The sequence below is a fragment of the Ailuropoda melanoleuca genome, chromosome 12 (assembly GCF_002007445.2).
Source record: "Ailuropoda melanoleuca isolate Jingjing chromosome 12, ASM200744v2, whole genome shotgun sequence".
Lineage (NCBI taxonomy): Eukaryota > Metazoa > Chordata > Mammalia > Carnivora > Ursidae > Ailuropoda > Ailuropoda melanoleuca.
In genome coordinates, this window is record NC_048229.1 from 2,638,550 (window position 1) to 2,655,129 (window position 16,580).

The following is a 16,580-nucleotide window of genomic DNA, read 5'->3' on the forward strand; positions in this document are numbered from 1 at the left end:
TGTAGATTATACCTGTTATGTACCACATTCTAACAAAAAACTGGAGAAAAGAAAATGTTATTCAGGACATCATAAGGAAGAGAAAATATATTTACAGTCCTGTACTGTAAATATTTTTTACAGAAAAAATCTCTGCATGTAAGCGGACCCATGCAGTTCAAACCCCGAGTTGTTCAGGGGTCAAGTGCAATTTGGAATCAACTCCAAGATACGTCGTTAATGAAGAGAGCGCGAATGAAGAATACTTCGTGTAAATGTAGTGTGTGTGCATGGAATCTGCAGGACGTGTAAGGAGATAGTGATGATTAGGTCTACAGAGGAGAAACAGGGACACACCCTTTTGTGTTGCTGGGCAGATATTATATTTTATAGTTGTCGGAGGCGTTTGTGCACGTGTACATACGGTGAACCCACCCGGGTCTCCCTTGACTAAAACCCTCACAGGGCTCAGGGTAGCCAGCTCAGCCGTCAGCTCTGAGAGAACGGCCCCGAATCTGCCTTGCTTCTTGAATGAACTGATGGCTGAATGCGTCCCTGGGATCAAATCCAAATGCCTTAGCCTAGCACATGGCAGGCGCCCTTCACAGCCCACATGCCGGCCGCCTCCCACTCCACCCGCCTTAGCTCCAGACCTGCTTTTCCACCTGCAAGTTGCCGAATGCGTCAGGTGTTCTGAGTGCCCATGGCCGTGACTGTTCATTTCCTAATACCAACTCCTGTCAGTGAGATCCGACAGCCCCCACTCCCCCCACACATCTGTCCCCTGTTACCATCACCCTGAGTCTCTCTGGCTCATGATCCCTCACATGCACTTAGGCTTCCGTGACAAAGCCAGCATGTAGGAGACAATCAAGTACACTTAAAATTTCCCCTGAGCATCTCTTAAATCATCCAGAAGTCACTACAGTACAAAGTTCAAATCCAACATAGCCATTTTTTTAACTCCAGCAATAAAATAGGTTGTTAGTTCTTTAGCTAAACACCAGGTGAATTAGCTGGCTTGCATTTAGGGGCAATAGTACAAAACAAATAAGAATAAAATAATGAAGGAACTAGAATCTTTAAGCAAAGTGGTCATAAAATGGCCAAGTTGTGTGCGATATGGGAGCCACAGGCAAACTCAGGAACTGTGAGCGAACAGCAGAGTTAAACATCTTGCTCATCCCCACTCCGGGGAGCAGGGTGAGAACCCTCACCTGCACTGCTCTGCACATGGTACTTGTTCTCTCGCTCTGTAATTAAGTGCACAAGGCTGCAGCTGTCACATAAGAAAAGCTGAGATCTTGCTTTAAGCTACTGAAGTACAACGAGTGTCTTGATCTTATCATTTCCACTGTTAATGCTGATCAATCATTATCAGCCAGGAACACCACCCCTCCCCGCCTCACCCTCCTCTGGACGAGCTGTGAGCAACCGACCAGGAGAGCCAGCTCACATCAGCCTCAAAGCTAGTATTTTACGAAAATAAGAATTCCGCACGCTTCTGAGCATGGGTGAATAATTGTTATTCCATTTTCTTAAAATTCTAGGAAATGAGAAACCAATGTGTTGATAAACGTAAAAGAAGCAGTTTGATTTCTACTTAGAGAATCCATTCCTGAGATTCCAGGCTTATGCAGAATTGATTAGATAGGACATATGGAATGGAGGTGGTTACGTACACATAATGGGCTGTTCTTGATCTAGTAAACATATTTTTAAATGCCATTTCAACACTAACATTATGATCTTATAAATATTCCAAAATAATTTTTTTGTTTTTTTTTAAACTTAATTCTCTAGGACGAAGAGTTTACCCTTGTTTCTCCTTGACTTTTAATGCCTTTAAGGTGCTTTGTCCCTCTTCCTTCTATAAGTGATCATTTGATTGAAATAAACTCTCTGAGCTAATATATCTAAGGAGTTCTGGTTTATTTGAAGGCTTTATAATTTTTTAAGATTTTATGTATTTATTGGAGAGAGAGAGAACATGAGTGGTGGGGAGGGGCAGAGGGAGAGGGAGAAGCAGACTACCTGCTGAGCAAGGGGCCGGATGTGGGACTCCATCCCAGGACCCTGAGATCATGACCTGAGCTAAAGGCAGACACTTAACCGAGAGAGCCACGTAGGCGTCCCAACTAAAGGCTGTTTTGAGAAGGAACACATCTCTAACAAATTAAGAGATTTTAAACATTCTTTCTCAGTTCTAGGAATAGAGGAACCTATTTGCACATGCCTGACCCCAGATTCAATAGGACTTACCCGCTTCCACCTGGCTGAAAACCATCCTCTTTAACTGAGGGAATACAGAACCTTGATCATTTGTGTGTTTGATTTATGCAAATTTGAATAAACTATGATGTCTGGATTAAAAAAAAATTACAGGAAGAACTGAACAGAGGGTGGGCAACACCAACTGCATTCTGTTCCGTCTCCATGTGGCCCTGTGTGACCCTGCGATGGGAACAGGGCCCTAGTACTCCTCAAGGCTATCCCACCCCATGGGCCTCTCAGAGTGTGAGCCCCTGGCCAGGCCCTGTGACACAGCACCCACAGGGAGAAGTAGGGGTGTGCTGTTTCTGGTGGGGGACAGCAGGCTGCGTTGGAGTAAAATGGTGCTCTCTGGACGGTATTTCAAGAATTTCTGATGTGTAAAAGAAATCATGCTGGTCTTGGAATGTTGGGGGTGCTCATGAAGATGGAGGCCCTTGTGTAACGTCCTGCACAAATTCGCAGGCTCTAGTTTGGAGTGGTGAACTGGAGAGGACACTGCCCCATGTAACCTTCTGTGGATTAAGTGAGATAATAACACATTTGCAGGACAGCCTGTTACTTAGAATAATGCTGTCACTGTGTTTTCTAAACTGTAAAGTATATCGACCTTTTAAATGGGATTCTAATGGGATTCTGATAGTCAAGAGATTACTGCAGTGAAGTCAGTCTCTTTAAAAGAATGCAAAATCCCATGACAAAACAGGCAAAATGGCTAGATCAGGGAGTGCCCCAAACCCCAAAGTCTGCTGAGATGGGACTAATGAAGTAAATGAATGGGGGGAGCAGGGGAGGAGTGATAAGCTAGCCTGAAGAGAGATGTGTTAAGTGCCTGAATAGAGATGTGCTAAGTGCCTGAATAGAGATGTTCTAAATGCCTGAATAGAGATGTTCTAAATGCCTGAATAGAGATGTGCTAAGTGCCTGAATAGAGATGTGCTAAGTGCCTGAATAGAGATTCTAAGTGCCTGAATAAAGATGTGCTAAGTGCCTGAGTAGAGATGTGCTAAGTGCCTGAATAGAGATGTGCTAAGTGCCTGAATAGAGATGTGCTAAGTGCCTGAATAGAGATGTTCTAAATGCCTGAATAGAGATGTGCTAAGTGCCTGAATAGAGATGTGCTAAGTGCCTGAATAGAGATGTGCTAAGGGTAAAATATGCACACAGCTAATCAGTAATTTCTGAAGTGATGACATGTTGACATGGTATTTGGAAATACTGAGTTCAAAAGAATATATTACCATAATTAATTGTATCCATTTTTTTGTGCTGTGTTTAACGTGACCACTAGGATATGTAAAGTGACGGGGCGTTCGCATCGCTTCCGTCAGTGCCAGGCCCGCATGCTCCTCACCACTGCCAGTTCTGCCGTCTTACCAAGACAGGACTGGTATTTGAATTTCTATGGAAAACTTCCTGATTTTAATGTTCCCAAAGGTATTTCTTGCTCCTTCAGTGCCAACATTTGTTATTCTCTTAAATCTTCAAAAGTTCATGGACGTCTGCTTTCCCCTTTCCTTTATAAGAATCAGTGAAGCTCTCACATCTGCCATATCTGTGGCCTCCATAGTATGCATTCCCATGTCCCCTCTTGTCAACAAAACCTTGAATGTCCCTGTCACCCATCTGAGTGGGATGCACCCCAGGTGTAGGGGTGCTCCTGCTGGCTCATGGCAATCAGAGCACCCCAGCTGGCTGTGCTCCCACCGTGGACATGTGGCTCTAGAACTTGGGGGCCCTCACTTGCACCTGCAGAGACTCATACCCTCCTTCCTGCGAGGCCTGACATGGGAGGTGCTGGCAAGGAAAACCTAGCAAGAATGGGAAGTGGAACGAAGAAGAGGCAAGAAGAAGACTCCTGTCCTTAGCTTCTTAGCTGCAAAATCAAGCCTGAAGCCTGCCCCACCTCCAGACCTTTTATAGGATAAGCCACTAAATTCCCTTCATTGTCCAAGCAGTTGGGGTTGGGTTTCCACTTACTTAAAGCTACCACTGTAGACAAGCAGCTTAGAGCTTTTACTTGCGTTTGGTATATAACCTGCTTGCTACATCTAGCTCTCCGTAAAGTCATCCGGTCTCTGACCACAATCTTATCTTTCCCCCAGGCTCCTCAATCACTCCAACCACAAAGACCTCTGACCTCCCAGACCCCCCAGACCCTGGCCTCCACGCCTGCCATAGGCAGCCCCTCCTGCGTATCATCCTTTTCCTGCCCTCCTAGTGAGTTTCTTGTCAATACCTTAACCTCTTCTCTCCACTAGCCTTTTGTAGCCCCGGAGGCACAACAGGCAAGGCAAGCCCAGGACGCTCCGGCCCCCACTCCCTGGCGGCCACTGCTGCGGAGTGACATGGGAGAGTGTGATGGGGTGGGACGGCTGTGGCCCAGGCCCACAATTTCCGGGACCCCTCGTGGCACCCGGGTGGCTACCCACCCTTGGAACTGAACATGCCCCTCCCTTGGCTCCTCCAGAGCCAGCGCCACCTGCCCCCAGCCCCAGTGTCTGCCCATTGCAGCCCTGGCTCTGACACACACCCCGCCCCCCCGGGCTTGGGGTGTCCCCGTGGTCACACCACCCCGGGTCCAACAGGCACACAGGGGAATTAGACAGTGGCGATGATAGCGTGACTACGAATATACTAAAAACCACTGAAATGCACACCTTGAAAGTGCGAATTTTTTTTGGTTCGTGAACTGTATCTCAATAAAGCAAACTGTAGGAGAAAGAAAAAGCTATTTCTCAGGGGAGTTCCCCAGACCCTCCAGAAGGCCTGCTCCTTTCATCACCCTGCTCTTCTTCCTGCACTGATCGCGAGGCAACTGAGTCATCTGTGCAAATGTATGTTGTTTGTCTGCCACGCGATGCTACAACTTCTCCACGATCACCTGCTGAGCACTGACCTGATGTGTTAAGAACTCTGTGCTGAATGGCTGCGCGCTCGGGAGGCAGAGGGCACCCTCGGGCACCGTGCCTACTGGAGACGCTCAATAATAAAAATTTGCTGAAGGAAAATATTAAGTGACTTTCAAAAACTATGACTTCGGGGGAACAACGATAAAGCCTTTTCCTATTGACTTAACGTACGTCTGCAGTTTCCTTGGCATCTGCTAAAGAAAAGCTAGAAGACTAGAAAACTTTCCTCCAGGCTTTTCTTTTTCCCAAAGGCTGGGCAACCACAGCAGAATCCAGAGCTATACGGGCAGGGGGCAGCAGCGGGATGGGAGTCAGTCCTGCACTGGGTACAGCTGTGTCTGCACTCCCTCCTCTCCCTCCTGACAGTGCCTTTCCCCCCAGGCTTCTGTTTGCTTCTGTCATCTAAAGTGGCTCCCATTCTTACACACCTGCTCCAGAGGGAGGAGAGAGCATGCCGGCTCCACCCTCAGCACAAAGGCCAGCTCTCCATGCAGGGACATTCACCTTCATTCAGAGGCAACACAAGCTGCACTGACCCTCGGCATCCCCTCCCCCACACTGACCGGAGAGGCCTGAACCCTCTGCCCTTCCCTGTGCCCTTAGGAGCTCTGCAATCGAACTCCAGGCCTGGCACCCGGTACTGTGGCGAGCATCCAACAGCTCGGTGTACAACAGGGGTCAGAAACCCTTTCCTGGAAGTGGCCGGAGACTGCATATCTTGGGGCCCCTGTCTAACTGCCTAGCTCTACCCCCAGCACCCCAGCGCCACCCTGTCCTCCAGAATTTCCTCACAAAACAGGCACTACTCTGGCTGGCCCTTGGGCACAACTTGGTGCAGGCTTGATTGATCATTTCTAGGTTCTGAGGACCAGTCCCCTCTCTTTAGCTCAGTGCCCTTTCAAAGTGTGGATCCATCACTATTTCACTAAAACAATTGCGCGAATATTTTTTTTCACATCCATTACTTGTGCAATTTATTTCTCCATCACCCATGAAATGAACTTTGTTCTCTAGAGAACTTTGTTCCCTAGGTTCCTGACCCTGTTTTTAACTTCCCAGAACAGCTTTTCCCTGTGACCTTTCTTTGTTAGGACCTGACCTGAACCCATCTGCCTGATGTAGAGACACTGTCAGAATCACTGTCAGGTTCTTCTGGAAAATGCTTTTGCTTCAGGGGATCAGAGGTGCGCAGAAAACCCCCGGCCCCCTTGCTGGACCAGTCTGAGGGCCAGACCAGCCAACCCGGGCAGTGGGACACAGTGGGCTCCCCGACTTCATGCCCTTCCCGCAAACCAAAGACCCTCAATGCCGGTAATTACTCCTGAATGCTTCCAACTGATGAACAAAGCCTCTAACATCGGCAGGGCTTCGGAAACAACTCCGGAAGGAGGTGCCCGATGAGGGCATTTACAAATGCTAACAGCCCCTGAGTCAAACACAAGGTGAACGGACTTTCACATGTGGCACACAGGTCTGTGGAAGGATAAAGTGCCGCACACACCATAAAACAGAGTCTCTGGCTACCAATCTCCACACAAACCATTCCTCCCAGCTACCGCCTACACCTGCTGAAACACTTCATCTAGCAGGACCCGCTAAAGGGAGGCTGCCCGGTGGCCTGGCCCACGTCCCAAACCCAAGCTGCAGTCAGCCAGGAAATGCATCACCGTCGAGGAAACCTCCTCCGACCCGGGTTAGCCAGCTCACCTGCCCCGAGCAGACAGGACCTGCTCGCTTTAGAGGAACCCAGACCCCCCAGCCAGCCAGCCTGTCCCCGCTGTGCCCTTTCTAAGGCTCCATGAAACTCGCTCTAGCCCCGAGTCCCTCGCAAGTGTGACCCAGCTGGTGAGGCAGGGGGGTGTTTCCCTTGAATAAAGGACATCAAACTCCTTACTAAATTGTTGTGATTTTGTCATTTGACACTGTCCATTCAATAGCCAAGCCCTGTTTACTTTACTTCCGAAATCATCAGACCCAAATGCTCACCTCCTCTGTCCCCCCAATCCACCCTCCAAAACGCAGCTCAAACGACCTTCTTCAAAACTGGATCGCTTTTGGTGGCTTAATTCTGTTCATGGCACAAAGCTGTAGGTCCCGGATGACATGTGTCCTGCCCACGTCTCCAGCCACATCTGCCCACTCCGCCCAGAGCAGGATTTGTCTCAGCACTACTGACATTTTGGCTGGATCCGTCTCCGCTGTGGGGCCCATCCTGGGCACTGTGGGGTGTCTAGTGGCACCCCTGGCCTCTACCGGAGAGATGCCAGGGGCCCCTCACGCCCAGCATGACAACCAAAAATGTCTCCAGACACTGCCCAATGTGCCCCGGGGGCAAAATCACTCCTCCCTCCTCTGCACATCCTTCTAGCCCCCGATCCTACTGAGAACCACTCATCTGGCTGTAGTTGACCTTGGTAATGCCACACGACTCAGATCTGGAAGCGATGTGCTCTTCCCCTGGATCCCACCTGCTGCCCCTTCGCCCGAGACACCCATCCTCCCTTTACACCAAACCATGGCCGCCTGGCCAGTTAAGGTTCCTGGTGTCATGAAACACTCACATTTATTAAACACATACTAGACACCGGGCCCTGTTTCAAAACACTGAAAATGTATTAAGTCATGTTTGATTCTCATAACAAACCTATGAGGCAGGTAATAGCAGCAGCCCCTCTTCGTGGATAAGAACACTAAGCAGCTACGAATTTCCGTCACCTGGCCTCCATCTCACCTGCTGGGGAGCCCGCACGGGAAGGTGGGGAGCCCTGCTCCGGAGTGTGTCTCTTTCATCAGCTTGTGATGCCCAAAAGTCTCTCCCCAGCTCTAGCCTGGGATGGGTCGCCTGCCTCCATGCTTCCAGAGCACCTATACCTCCCTGTCCATGTACCTATCACGATTCAGCAATGCTATTTATGGCCTGGGTGTTAATTTACAACTACAAACAGATGCCCGAGAATGGACCCATTTCTTCTTTTTATTTTTTATTTTATTTTATTTTAAAGATTTTATTTATTTATTTATCTGACAGAGAGATAGAGAAAGCCAGAGAGTACAAGCAGGGGGAGCAGCAGAGGGAAAGGGAGAAGCAGGCTCCCCACTGAGCAGGGAGCCCAATTTGGGCCCCCTGAGCCAAAGGCAGTAGCTTAACTGACAGAGTCACCCAGGCGCCCCCATTTCTTCTTTTTAAAAATCCAATCTTATCTAACTCACACCCCCTCCTCTGCTACCCTGAAGGGAACTCCAATCTTATTCATTTGGGGGCTCCCTCCCCCATGGCCCAGGGTCACTTGAGGGTCAGAGGGGTCTTTGGCAGAGGAAGTGTGCGGAGATGTTCTAGCTCCACCAGAACCTCTGTCACCACAGGAACCTCGGTCCCCTCCCCTTCCAGGACACCTGCCGTTCTTTCCTCAAGGAGCCCCGGTTTTCACAGGACCCAAGATGTCTTTGGCAACTTGTGCCTCTTCCTTTTCTGCATTCCCTCCAGAGTGAAGGGTAGACAAGCCTGGCTCTGAAGAGACCAAAGCACAAAGGGCCCTTGTTGTCATGCCTCATGCAGAGCCCGGAAAACAAAGGGCCAGCAGCTCAAGGGGCCTGCGCCCCCGTGAAACGTTGGCGGTCCCCGTGGCCACGTCCGCCTACTTCTCCTAATGGCCCTCTGGCGGGGATGGCTGGGGGCCTTTGGAATATTGGGGTTCATACGTACCGTTCACATCGGGAGCGAAGTGTTAAGTAAAGAGATGCTTTCTCTAGTTCCTCAGTGGGGTCTCGCACCTCTCTCTGACCCACCCTTCCTGGCACTGGCCCCCCAGACACACTAGATTCCAGAGAGCCTGGCGCTCCCTTTCTCAGGCACGTCAACCTCAGTCTGGCCTCCGGGCCTGTGCTCTTGCTATCCCCCTCATGAACCATCTTCCAGATCGCAGTGGCTGCGTCCTTTGGTCACACAGCTCTGAGCTTAAATGTCACCAAGTCAGAGAGCCTCCCTGCCCATGACACCAATCACCATCTGAAACTGCCTCCTTTAATTCTCTGGACTCCTGCAGTCTCTCCCCCCTGCTGGAATGTGCTTCATCAGAGTAGAGGCCACAGGGCACTTCCTCCCTCCATGCGCCCGTGAGTGAGAGCAGGGAAATTAGACTGAAGATAAACCAGTATGATGAAATCCTAATCGTAAACCTCAGAAAACTGATTTATCCTCCATCAGTCATTGCCACATATGATCTGGAGGAGAACTGTAACACCTTTTGGTAGAAAGGGACATTAAAGGGTTGGCTTTGCCCCAATCACTCATTTTGATGATGGGGAAGCGTCTAGACCCACAGAGGGGAAGTACGTTGAGAAATTTCATGAAGCAAGTCAGTTAAAAAAAACAAAACAAAACTCTCCATTAAGCCTCGGCACTAAGGTGCTCTGTGCCTGCCCCGAAGGGCTTACAGTGAAGGGAGAAGAGAACAGAGACCACCAGCAGATGACAAGATCAGGGCAGAGCCAGGTAGGTGTTGAGAAGGTGAGCAGACAGGAAGAGGAGGATGGAACAGGGAATGCTGGGAGTGGAGGAGGAAGGCCAGGGCCCCAGAAGGATGAGGGAACACTTGCACGTTTGGGGCACCTGGGCCTGGAAACCCTCCCCAGCCCCAGGTTTCCAGGGACCAGGCTTCGCACTCAGGATTCCGCGCTACCATCACTTTGGCAGGGAGGCCTCTCTGGGGCCTCCGGCCTGAAACAGACCCGTGCGCGAGCAGCCCCTAACCTCGTCATGTTACATACATTGCATATGTCACCGCACACAGCCACGCGTTTCTACTGCCTTCTGCCCCACCGCAACGTAAGCGTCGCGCACACCTGACCTCGCTTCCTCTTGCTGAGTCCCCAAGCCTGGGGCGCTCCAATGCACAGAAAGCATCAGTGAGCACAGGCACGGAAGAGGTGCGCGCAGGGCAGCCCGGCAGCCCCTGCAGCGCCTTCTCCCCGCCGCCCTGCCCTCCTGCGGGTTTCTAAGCGGGGTGCCCCCCACCCCGACAACCCCAGCGGCCAGTGGGGGCGCGTGAGGACGGCTGCATCCGGGCAAGGCCGGGGGACCTGGCCTGGGGCTGGGCCCTGCGCGCCCACGGCCCCCATCTCCCCGCGTCCGTGCCAGCCGCGCGCCTGGCTGCCGCCTCCCCGCGCCCGCACAGGCCCCTGCGCGCCCACCAGTCCGTTTGGGCGCGCGGTCGGGGAGGCCGGGTGGCCCCACCGAATGCCCCACGCTCACACCGCGGATGCTCCTCCAGCGCCCGCACCTACCGGACGCGCTCAGCCGTGACGGCGTTGCCGGTGTGCCGCCGCAGCACCGCCAGAAACAGGAGCCGCATGCCGCCGCCGTCCCCGCCGCGGCCTGGCCATCGACCGCCCGCTGCCGCCGACCAGGCCCGGAGGCGGGGGCGGGGACGGCGGACCAGGGGGAGGGGGACGGGCGGGAGCCCCGGGCGGCGAGCGGCGGCGCTGGGTCGGACCCGTCCGCGGCTCCCGAGGCCGCGCCCGCGCTCGCCTGTTCAGGCACCGGGGTTCCCCGCGCAGCGTACGGGGAGCGGGGGAGGGAGAGCGAGACCGCTCCCACGGGGACCAGAACCCCAGGGTCCACAGGGCCATTAGTTCAAGGACCGCTCCCACGGTACCGGCACCGGGGGTTCCTCGGGTCCCCTCCCATGGGAACCAGAAAAGATCACGGGTGGACTCTCATGGGTCCAGGGGAGACGGTGGGTCCACTCCGATGGGGACCATGCTGTAGGTCTGCTCCCTTGGGGACTAGCAGCGGACGTGATTTTTGGGTCCTCTCCCACAGGGACCACCAGCAGGGTGACTGCACACGCCCTCCCTCGGGAACCATGGACGGCCTCCCATTGGCACCAGGGTGGTCAGAGTCTGCCCCACGAGTATCAGGACCAGGGTCTCTGAGATGGCTTGGATATCGGAGACGTCTTAATCTTAAATTATTTCCACAATCGAGTACATCTAAGAAAGAGCTGTCCCCTTTAGGTGTGTTAAAAGATAAACTGAGGCATATTAAGATTTTTAAAGCTTATTTGAGCCAAAGCTGACTCCAGTGGAGCAGTACTAAACTGGAAATGGCTGGGGTGGGGGGGGCAGGAGCTCCAGGACAGATGTTTATATAGAAAACGCTGAAGCAAAGCAAGTATGTTATTAATTAGCTCCAGCTTAAAGCCTGGTTGGCTATTTGTGATTGGTTGTTCTGACGTTTCAGTTTCCTCACCGTAACCTTGAGGCACTTACAGCGTTCTGTCTTGGCTTATGTACACGAGCATCCAGGCGTTCGAGTCCCGTCAGTCTTGTGGCCTCCTGGTTCAATCTAACAGACGCACCACAGTGCTGGAGGGCTCACTTCAATTCCTTCATGATCTCCATCTGAATGTTGACAAGAAACTGAAGTTTATTTCTTGGCTCCACCATCACCAGGGACCCAGACTTCTCTAAGTCCAGCATGCCGGTGCTTGGCCTCTATTCTCAACGTGGCCATCAAGTGCAGCATGACTGCTGCAGCCCCACCCATCACATTCACATTCCAGGCAGCAGGGAGGACTGGCACAAGGGTGCACCCAAAATGGTGCATTTAAGAGCTCCTTTTGGAGTGTCACACAGCTGAGGCCTTTATCTTACTGTGTACATGACCACATTTTCATCCATGGCCGCCGGGAAGTAGTCTGTTAGCTGGGCCCACTGTTGCCCTGAATCAAATGGTGGTCACTAAGAGAGAACACAGGTTCTGGGGACCTGGACATGGATATAACTTTTTCAGGGCAACCATTCAACCCACTAACTGGCCCAGTTAAAAAATGACCATGTGTAGGAAGGCCTTGACTCCCACACCAGGGACTATTTATTCCCCTCTTCTCCTACCCCCATGGCTCTGTCCATTCCCCCATACTGGTCCCATTCTCCATAATAGCAGCAGCCAGACCCTCTTTCTCCACCAGGTCTGAGCTCACTCATGGCTCCAACTTTCATTTGCTTGGGACGATGTTGTGGGTGGAGAAAGCACTCAGTAGATGTTTGCTGAATTAAATAAAATCACTGCACTGCTGTGAAATTTTATTCCTATGATCATGCATTCCTGATTTTTTAATGGAAGTCAGTGCTGCAATAGAATTTGCTAGACTGAAATTCACTTTTATTGGATTTTCTGGAATACACCTGTTCTGTAAGGTAAGAGGTTCTGACATATCTTTGAGGGCCCATTACTTTATTCATTCATTGCTTCACTTTACCCATTTATAATATGAAAAAGACTGCACACACTATCGTAGCTAATTAGTTCATTTTGGTGAAGTCTTTTATGATTCTTGCAAGTAGGGAATAGAAAAGGGTACAAAGACAAATGTGTTATTATGGGATAATACAGAAATAATTACTGGGGGGGGCATGGCTAGAACAAAAAATGTTGTAAACATCTCGTAAGATTTTTCCAGATGCTTCTAACATAAGGGTCTTAAAATATATGTAAAGCAAAATCTGCTTTTTCTTTCATCATACTGTTGCTTAGACTTCTTCTGTAGTTCATGGCACCAGGGAAAACACAAGTTTATCATCTACCCTGTATAAAAGTGATGGCCTTTCAGGGGAGAGCACTCTGGGCATACTGGCTTTAGAAATGGCTCAAGATAAAAATCAGCACCTGACATCTTTTTCTTTCTCATTTTTTTCCCCTTCATGACATTAACAAGTGGGGCACTCTCCTTCTCTTTTTCTAGCAGATTCCAATCTCTGTACCATCATTCTTCCCCACCATAGTACTGAGAACTACAAATATGGGGTGTGTGTGTGTGTGTGTGAGAGAGAGGGAGAGGGATCTTCCGAAATACAGAAGACACTAGCAGAACTGTTACACTCTCTCTTCCTGTCTTTCACTGACAGCACTCGAATGTGACCAAATACAAATGCAAGCTGTTGGTCTAAAGTAACTAGTTTCTTCCAGTCTTGCTTAATGAACATGGGGAAGTCAACCCGAACTAACCTATTTTCCCTTTGAACTTTTGGCAAAAAAGCAGGCCTTTCTTCCCGTTGCTGTGCTGAAGGTGGGGTGTACTGGGTTCTTAACTCTATAGCACAAGGACACTCATCCCAAAGCTTCTCATCATTGCCAAATGGGACAGGACGTCTGACAGCACTGGTGCAGCTCTAAGGCTTCACGTTTCTAATAATGTGAGAGATGAAGGTCCAATCATTGTGCATCAGAGGTTGACTAGAGGGAAGATATGTTAACTGCTGCCAGTAACAGCCTGTTGTATGCACGGACCCGTATTTATTCTTTTAAACTTGTCATTTATTTATTTTTTTTTAAGATTTAACTTGAGAGAGAGATAGAGCGCGCGAGCACATGAGCAGGGGGAGGGACTGAGGGAATCTCAAGGCAACTCCCCACTGAGTGCAGGGCCTGACGCAGGGCTTGATCTCACGACCCTGAGATCATGACCTGAGCTGAAATCAAAACTTGGACACTTAACTGACTGAGCCACCAGGTTCCCTTTTTTCATTTATTTTTATTACACACATATGATTAACACATACAGATAAACAAAACAATTTAAACATCACACAGAATCCCACTGCCCTGACATAGCCACAATGAATACTTTGGTCTCAAGTTTTTCCAGACTCGATGAATAAATAGAACCATGGTGCCCATCGTGCAGTTGGCAGTGTCCTGGGCACTCTGCAGTGTCCATCCGTCTGTCCTCTCCCCGACCCTGGGTGGCAGGTACTACTGTTCTCAGCACCTTACAGATGGAGAAATGGAGATTCGAGAAGGTATGACGTCACCCAAAGAGACACGGACAGTACGGACTCTACGGTCCTTCAGCTCTGCTATACAGACCCAGGGACACAGTACCTTGCTGTTGCTGACGACTTGTGTTGCTTTGCTTTGTCATTCCGTTACAAAAAGTAAAAATGCTTTATATAGGGGTTTTTTTTGTTATTTGTTCTTTTTTTAAACAATAACCATGGTAGGCAATTTTTGGGTTTTTTTTTTAAAGTGAGTAAAGCAACAGACGTTTATTAAGCAAGGATACAGAAAAAGCTCTCAGGAGAGGGGTCCCCAGAGGGTTGCCCTGTGGTAGGCAAAATTCTAACATGGCCCCAAGATTTCCAGCCTCCTGATTGATGCGTTCTTCCAGTTACTCAATCAAATGCCCGTTCAGGTGATGAGGTGAAGAGAATTTGCAGATTACATTTCCAAATTAGTCGCCCTTAGAATAGGGAGGTCGTACAGGGTGAGTGTCACCCAGTCATTGAAAGGCGCTGGGCATTTCCTGATAGTCTCCAAGACTCTGGTGTGAGGGATTCAACATCAGGGCGTCTCTGCTGCTGGCACTGGGGCCAAAGGCAGCCAGGTGCACAGAGCGCTGGCGGGCTCTCAGGGCTGAGGGCAGCCCCTAGCTGAGAGCCAGCAGGAAGTGGGCCCCTCTACTCCCCACTGCACAGAACTACATTTGACCACAATCACAGGAGCCACAAAGAGCTCCAGATGAGACCTTAGCCCACCCCGCACCTTCACTTCTGCTCCTGAGCCCCCGAGCTGGGAACCAGTCAGCCATGCCCAGACTTGTGGCTCACACAGCTGTGAGCTGACACATGGGTGTCGCTTGAGCCATCACAAAGTCCTGGTAATTTGTTTTGTAACAACAGAAAACGAACACAACAGTATATCTTGAATGCATTTCCACCTCAGAATCCTCTATCATTTGAGTAACTACAGAGTATCCCAGGGTACCCATGCACTATAATCAATGCCTTGCTGTTTCCCATCTTTTTACTATTTGAAGCAACACTGCAATGAACATTTTATAACTAGATCTCGGCATGCATTTTTAAAATCCTAGCAGTGGCACTGGACATTCACAGTGTAGACAAACGTGGTTTTGATATAAAGAGCCAATTGCCCTCTAGAAACATTGTACCAAATTTACCTCTCCATTGACCATGTATGAGAACACTCACTTCACTGCCCAGCAATTGCCAACACTGACTATTTTTCAGTTCAAGTGACATGTCCCCTGTTTTTGCATTTTTAAATTACTGGTGTAATTTGACTTTTTTTCCCTTGAAGGGCATTTCTTTCCCTGTGTGTGTGCATGCATGTATAGGTATTGCTTGAATTAGTTGGAACTTTTCCAATTGCAAGGGCCTGAAAGTCACAGTTGCTTAATCAGAAAGGGAAGTCACGGGCTCACAAGTGAAATGTCCAGGAAAAAAGCCACTTTAGGTGCTGGAGCCGGAACAGGTCTTTTTCAAACAAGGTCTTTCTCTCTTCATCCCTACTGCGTTTCTTCAGTTTTACAAGATGGCCCCTGGCAACTCTAGGCTTGTTATCTTGAGAATTACAAGTCAAGCAGAAGGAACGGTTCATTCCTGGTCCTCCACAATAAATCAGGGGATCGGCTCTGATTAGACCAAAATGGCTCACGGGTCCATCTTTGAGCCAATCACTGCAGCTCAACAGATGGAATCCGGCCATTGGATGGGCTTAGGTCAAATGAGCACGACCACAGCCAGTGCAGGGAACAGCAAGTCCTGCCTGCACCATCCCAGGAGCTGAAAAGCAAGGTGCCCCTAAGAGAACAGATGCTGAGCAGCACCAGAGGACCACTCTCTTTTGCGATGCCTGGATATTCACTTTGCCAGTTCTATTTATTGGATCTTTACCCAAAAAATCCCATGAGATTCCTAAGAACTTACAAAATAAAGACATTAACTTTGTCATACGTATTTCAAATATTTTTAAAGCTTGTTTGCTGCCAACTGCAGTTATCTTTTTTTATGCAAATAAGCTTTAAGTCTTTATGTAGCCAAATCAATTCACATTTTCTGTTATGGCTTATGGCTTTGCTGTTAGGCTTAGGAAAGCATTCCCTGCCCTGAGATTTTCTATTTGCCAATAGTTTCATGTAATGCTTTTGATATTTTTTATTTCTCCATGATAACATTTGATCCATCTGGAATTTGGGCTGGTCTGAAATATGAAGCCTTTTTTCCCCACGTGTATAGTTGGTCACCCCAACAGAATTCACTGAATAATTCCTTCTTTTCTCCATGCGTCGGACATGCCCTTAGTACCACATGCCGAATCATTTCAAACACGTGCTTTAGTGCTCATTCTTCTTATTTATGTCCACAGACCTCTTCTGTGAGGCCCAATATAAAACACGAATATGCCGTAGCTGCCGACTGCTTTATGACTGCAATACAGATGGAGATGTTTACAAGGAACTGTAAGAGTGGGAGTTGAAATAGAACGGGCAGGTGCAGCCCACGCCTCGCACTTCTTCCAACGGAAGGAAACAGAAGTCCCTTTTCTTTCACCTTCCTGCCAGTGAATGCCTGCCTGGTGCACTATCTCATGGTTGCTTCAAACACAGGAGAAAA

General features: G+C 49.5%; 1 protein-coding gene and 1 long non-coding RNA gene across 11 annotated transcripts in view; one reads left to right on the forward strand and one right to left on the reverse strand.

Annotated features, from left to right (window-relative positions):
* GLT1D1 (glycosyltransferase 1 domain containing 1) overlaps positions 1-16,580 on the reverse strand; it is a 95,142-nt gene that overhangs the window by 73,877 nt on the left and 4,685 nt on the right. For 5 of the 10 annotated variants that reach the window (XM_034638761.1, XM_034638762.1, XM_034638760.1 and 2 more), the window contains one exon: positions 11,433-11,564. In XM_034638761.1, coding sequence (XP_034494652.1) covers positions 11,433-11,464 — 32 coding nt within the window. In that variant the 5' untranslated portion in view covers positions 11,465-11,564. Of the gene's footprint in view, positions 1-10,445; positions 10,963-11,432; positions 11,565-16,580 lie in introns of those variants that run through there. The other 5 variants (XM_034638763.1, XM_034638765.1, XM_034638757.1 and 2 more) reach the window with 1 other exon arrangement.
* On the forward strand, positions 9,545-12,260 carry LOC117795202. The gene is made up of 3 exons (XR_004619084.1): positions 9,545-9,654; positions 10,984-11,177; positions 11,404-12,260. It is a non-coding gene; the product is annotated as an uncharacterized LOC117795202 (long non-coding RNA).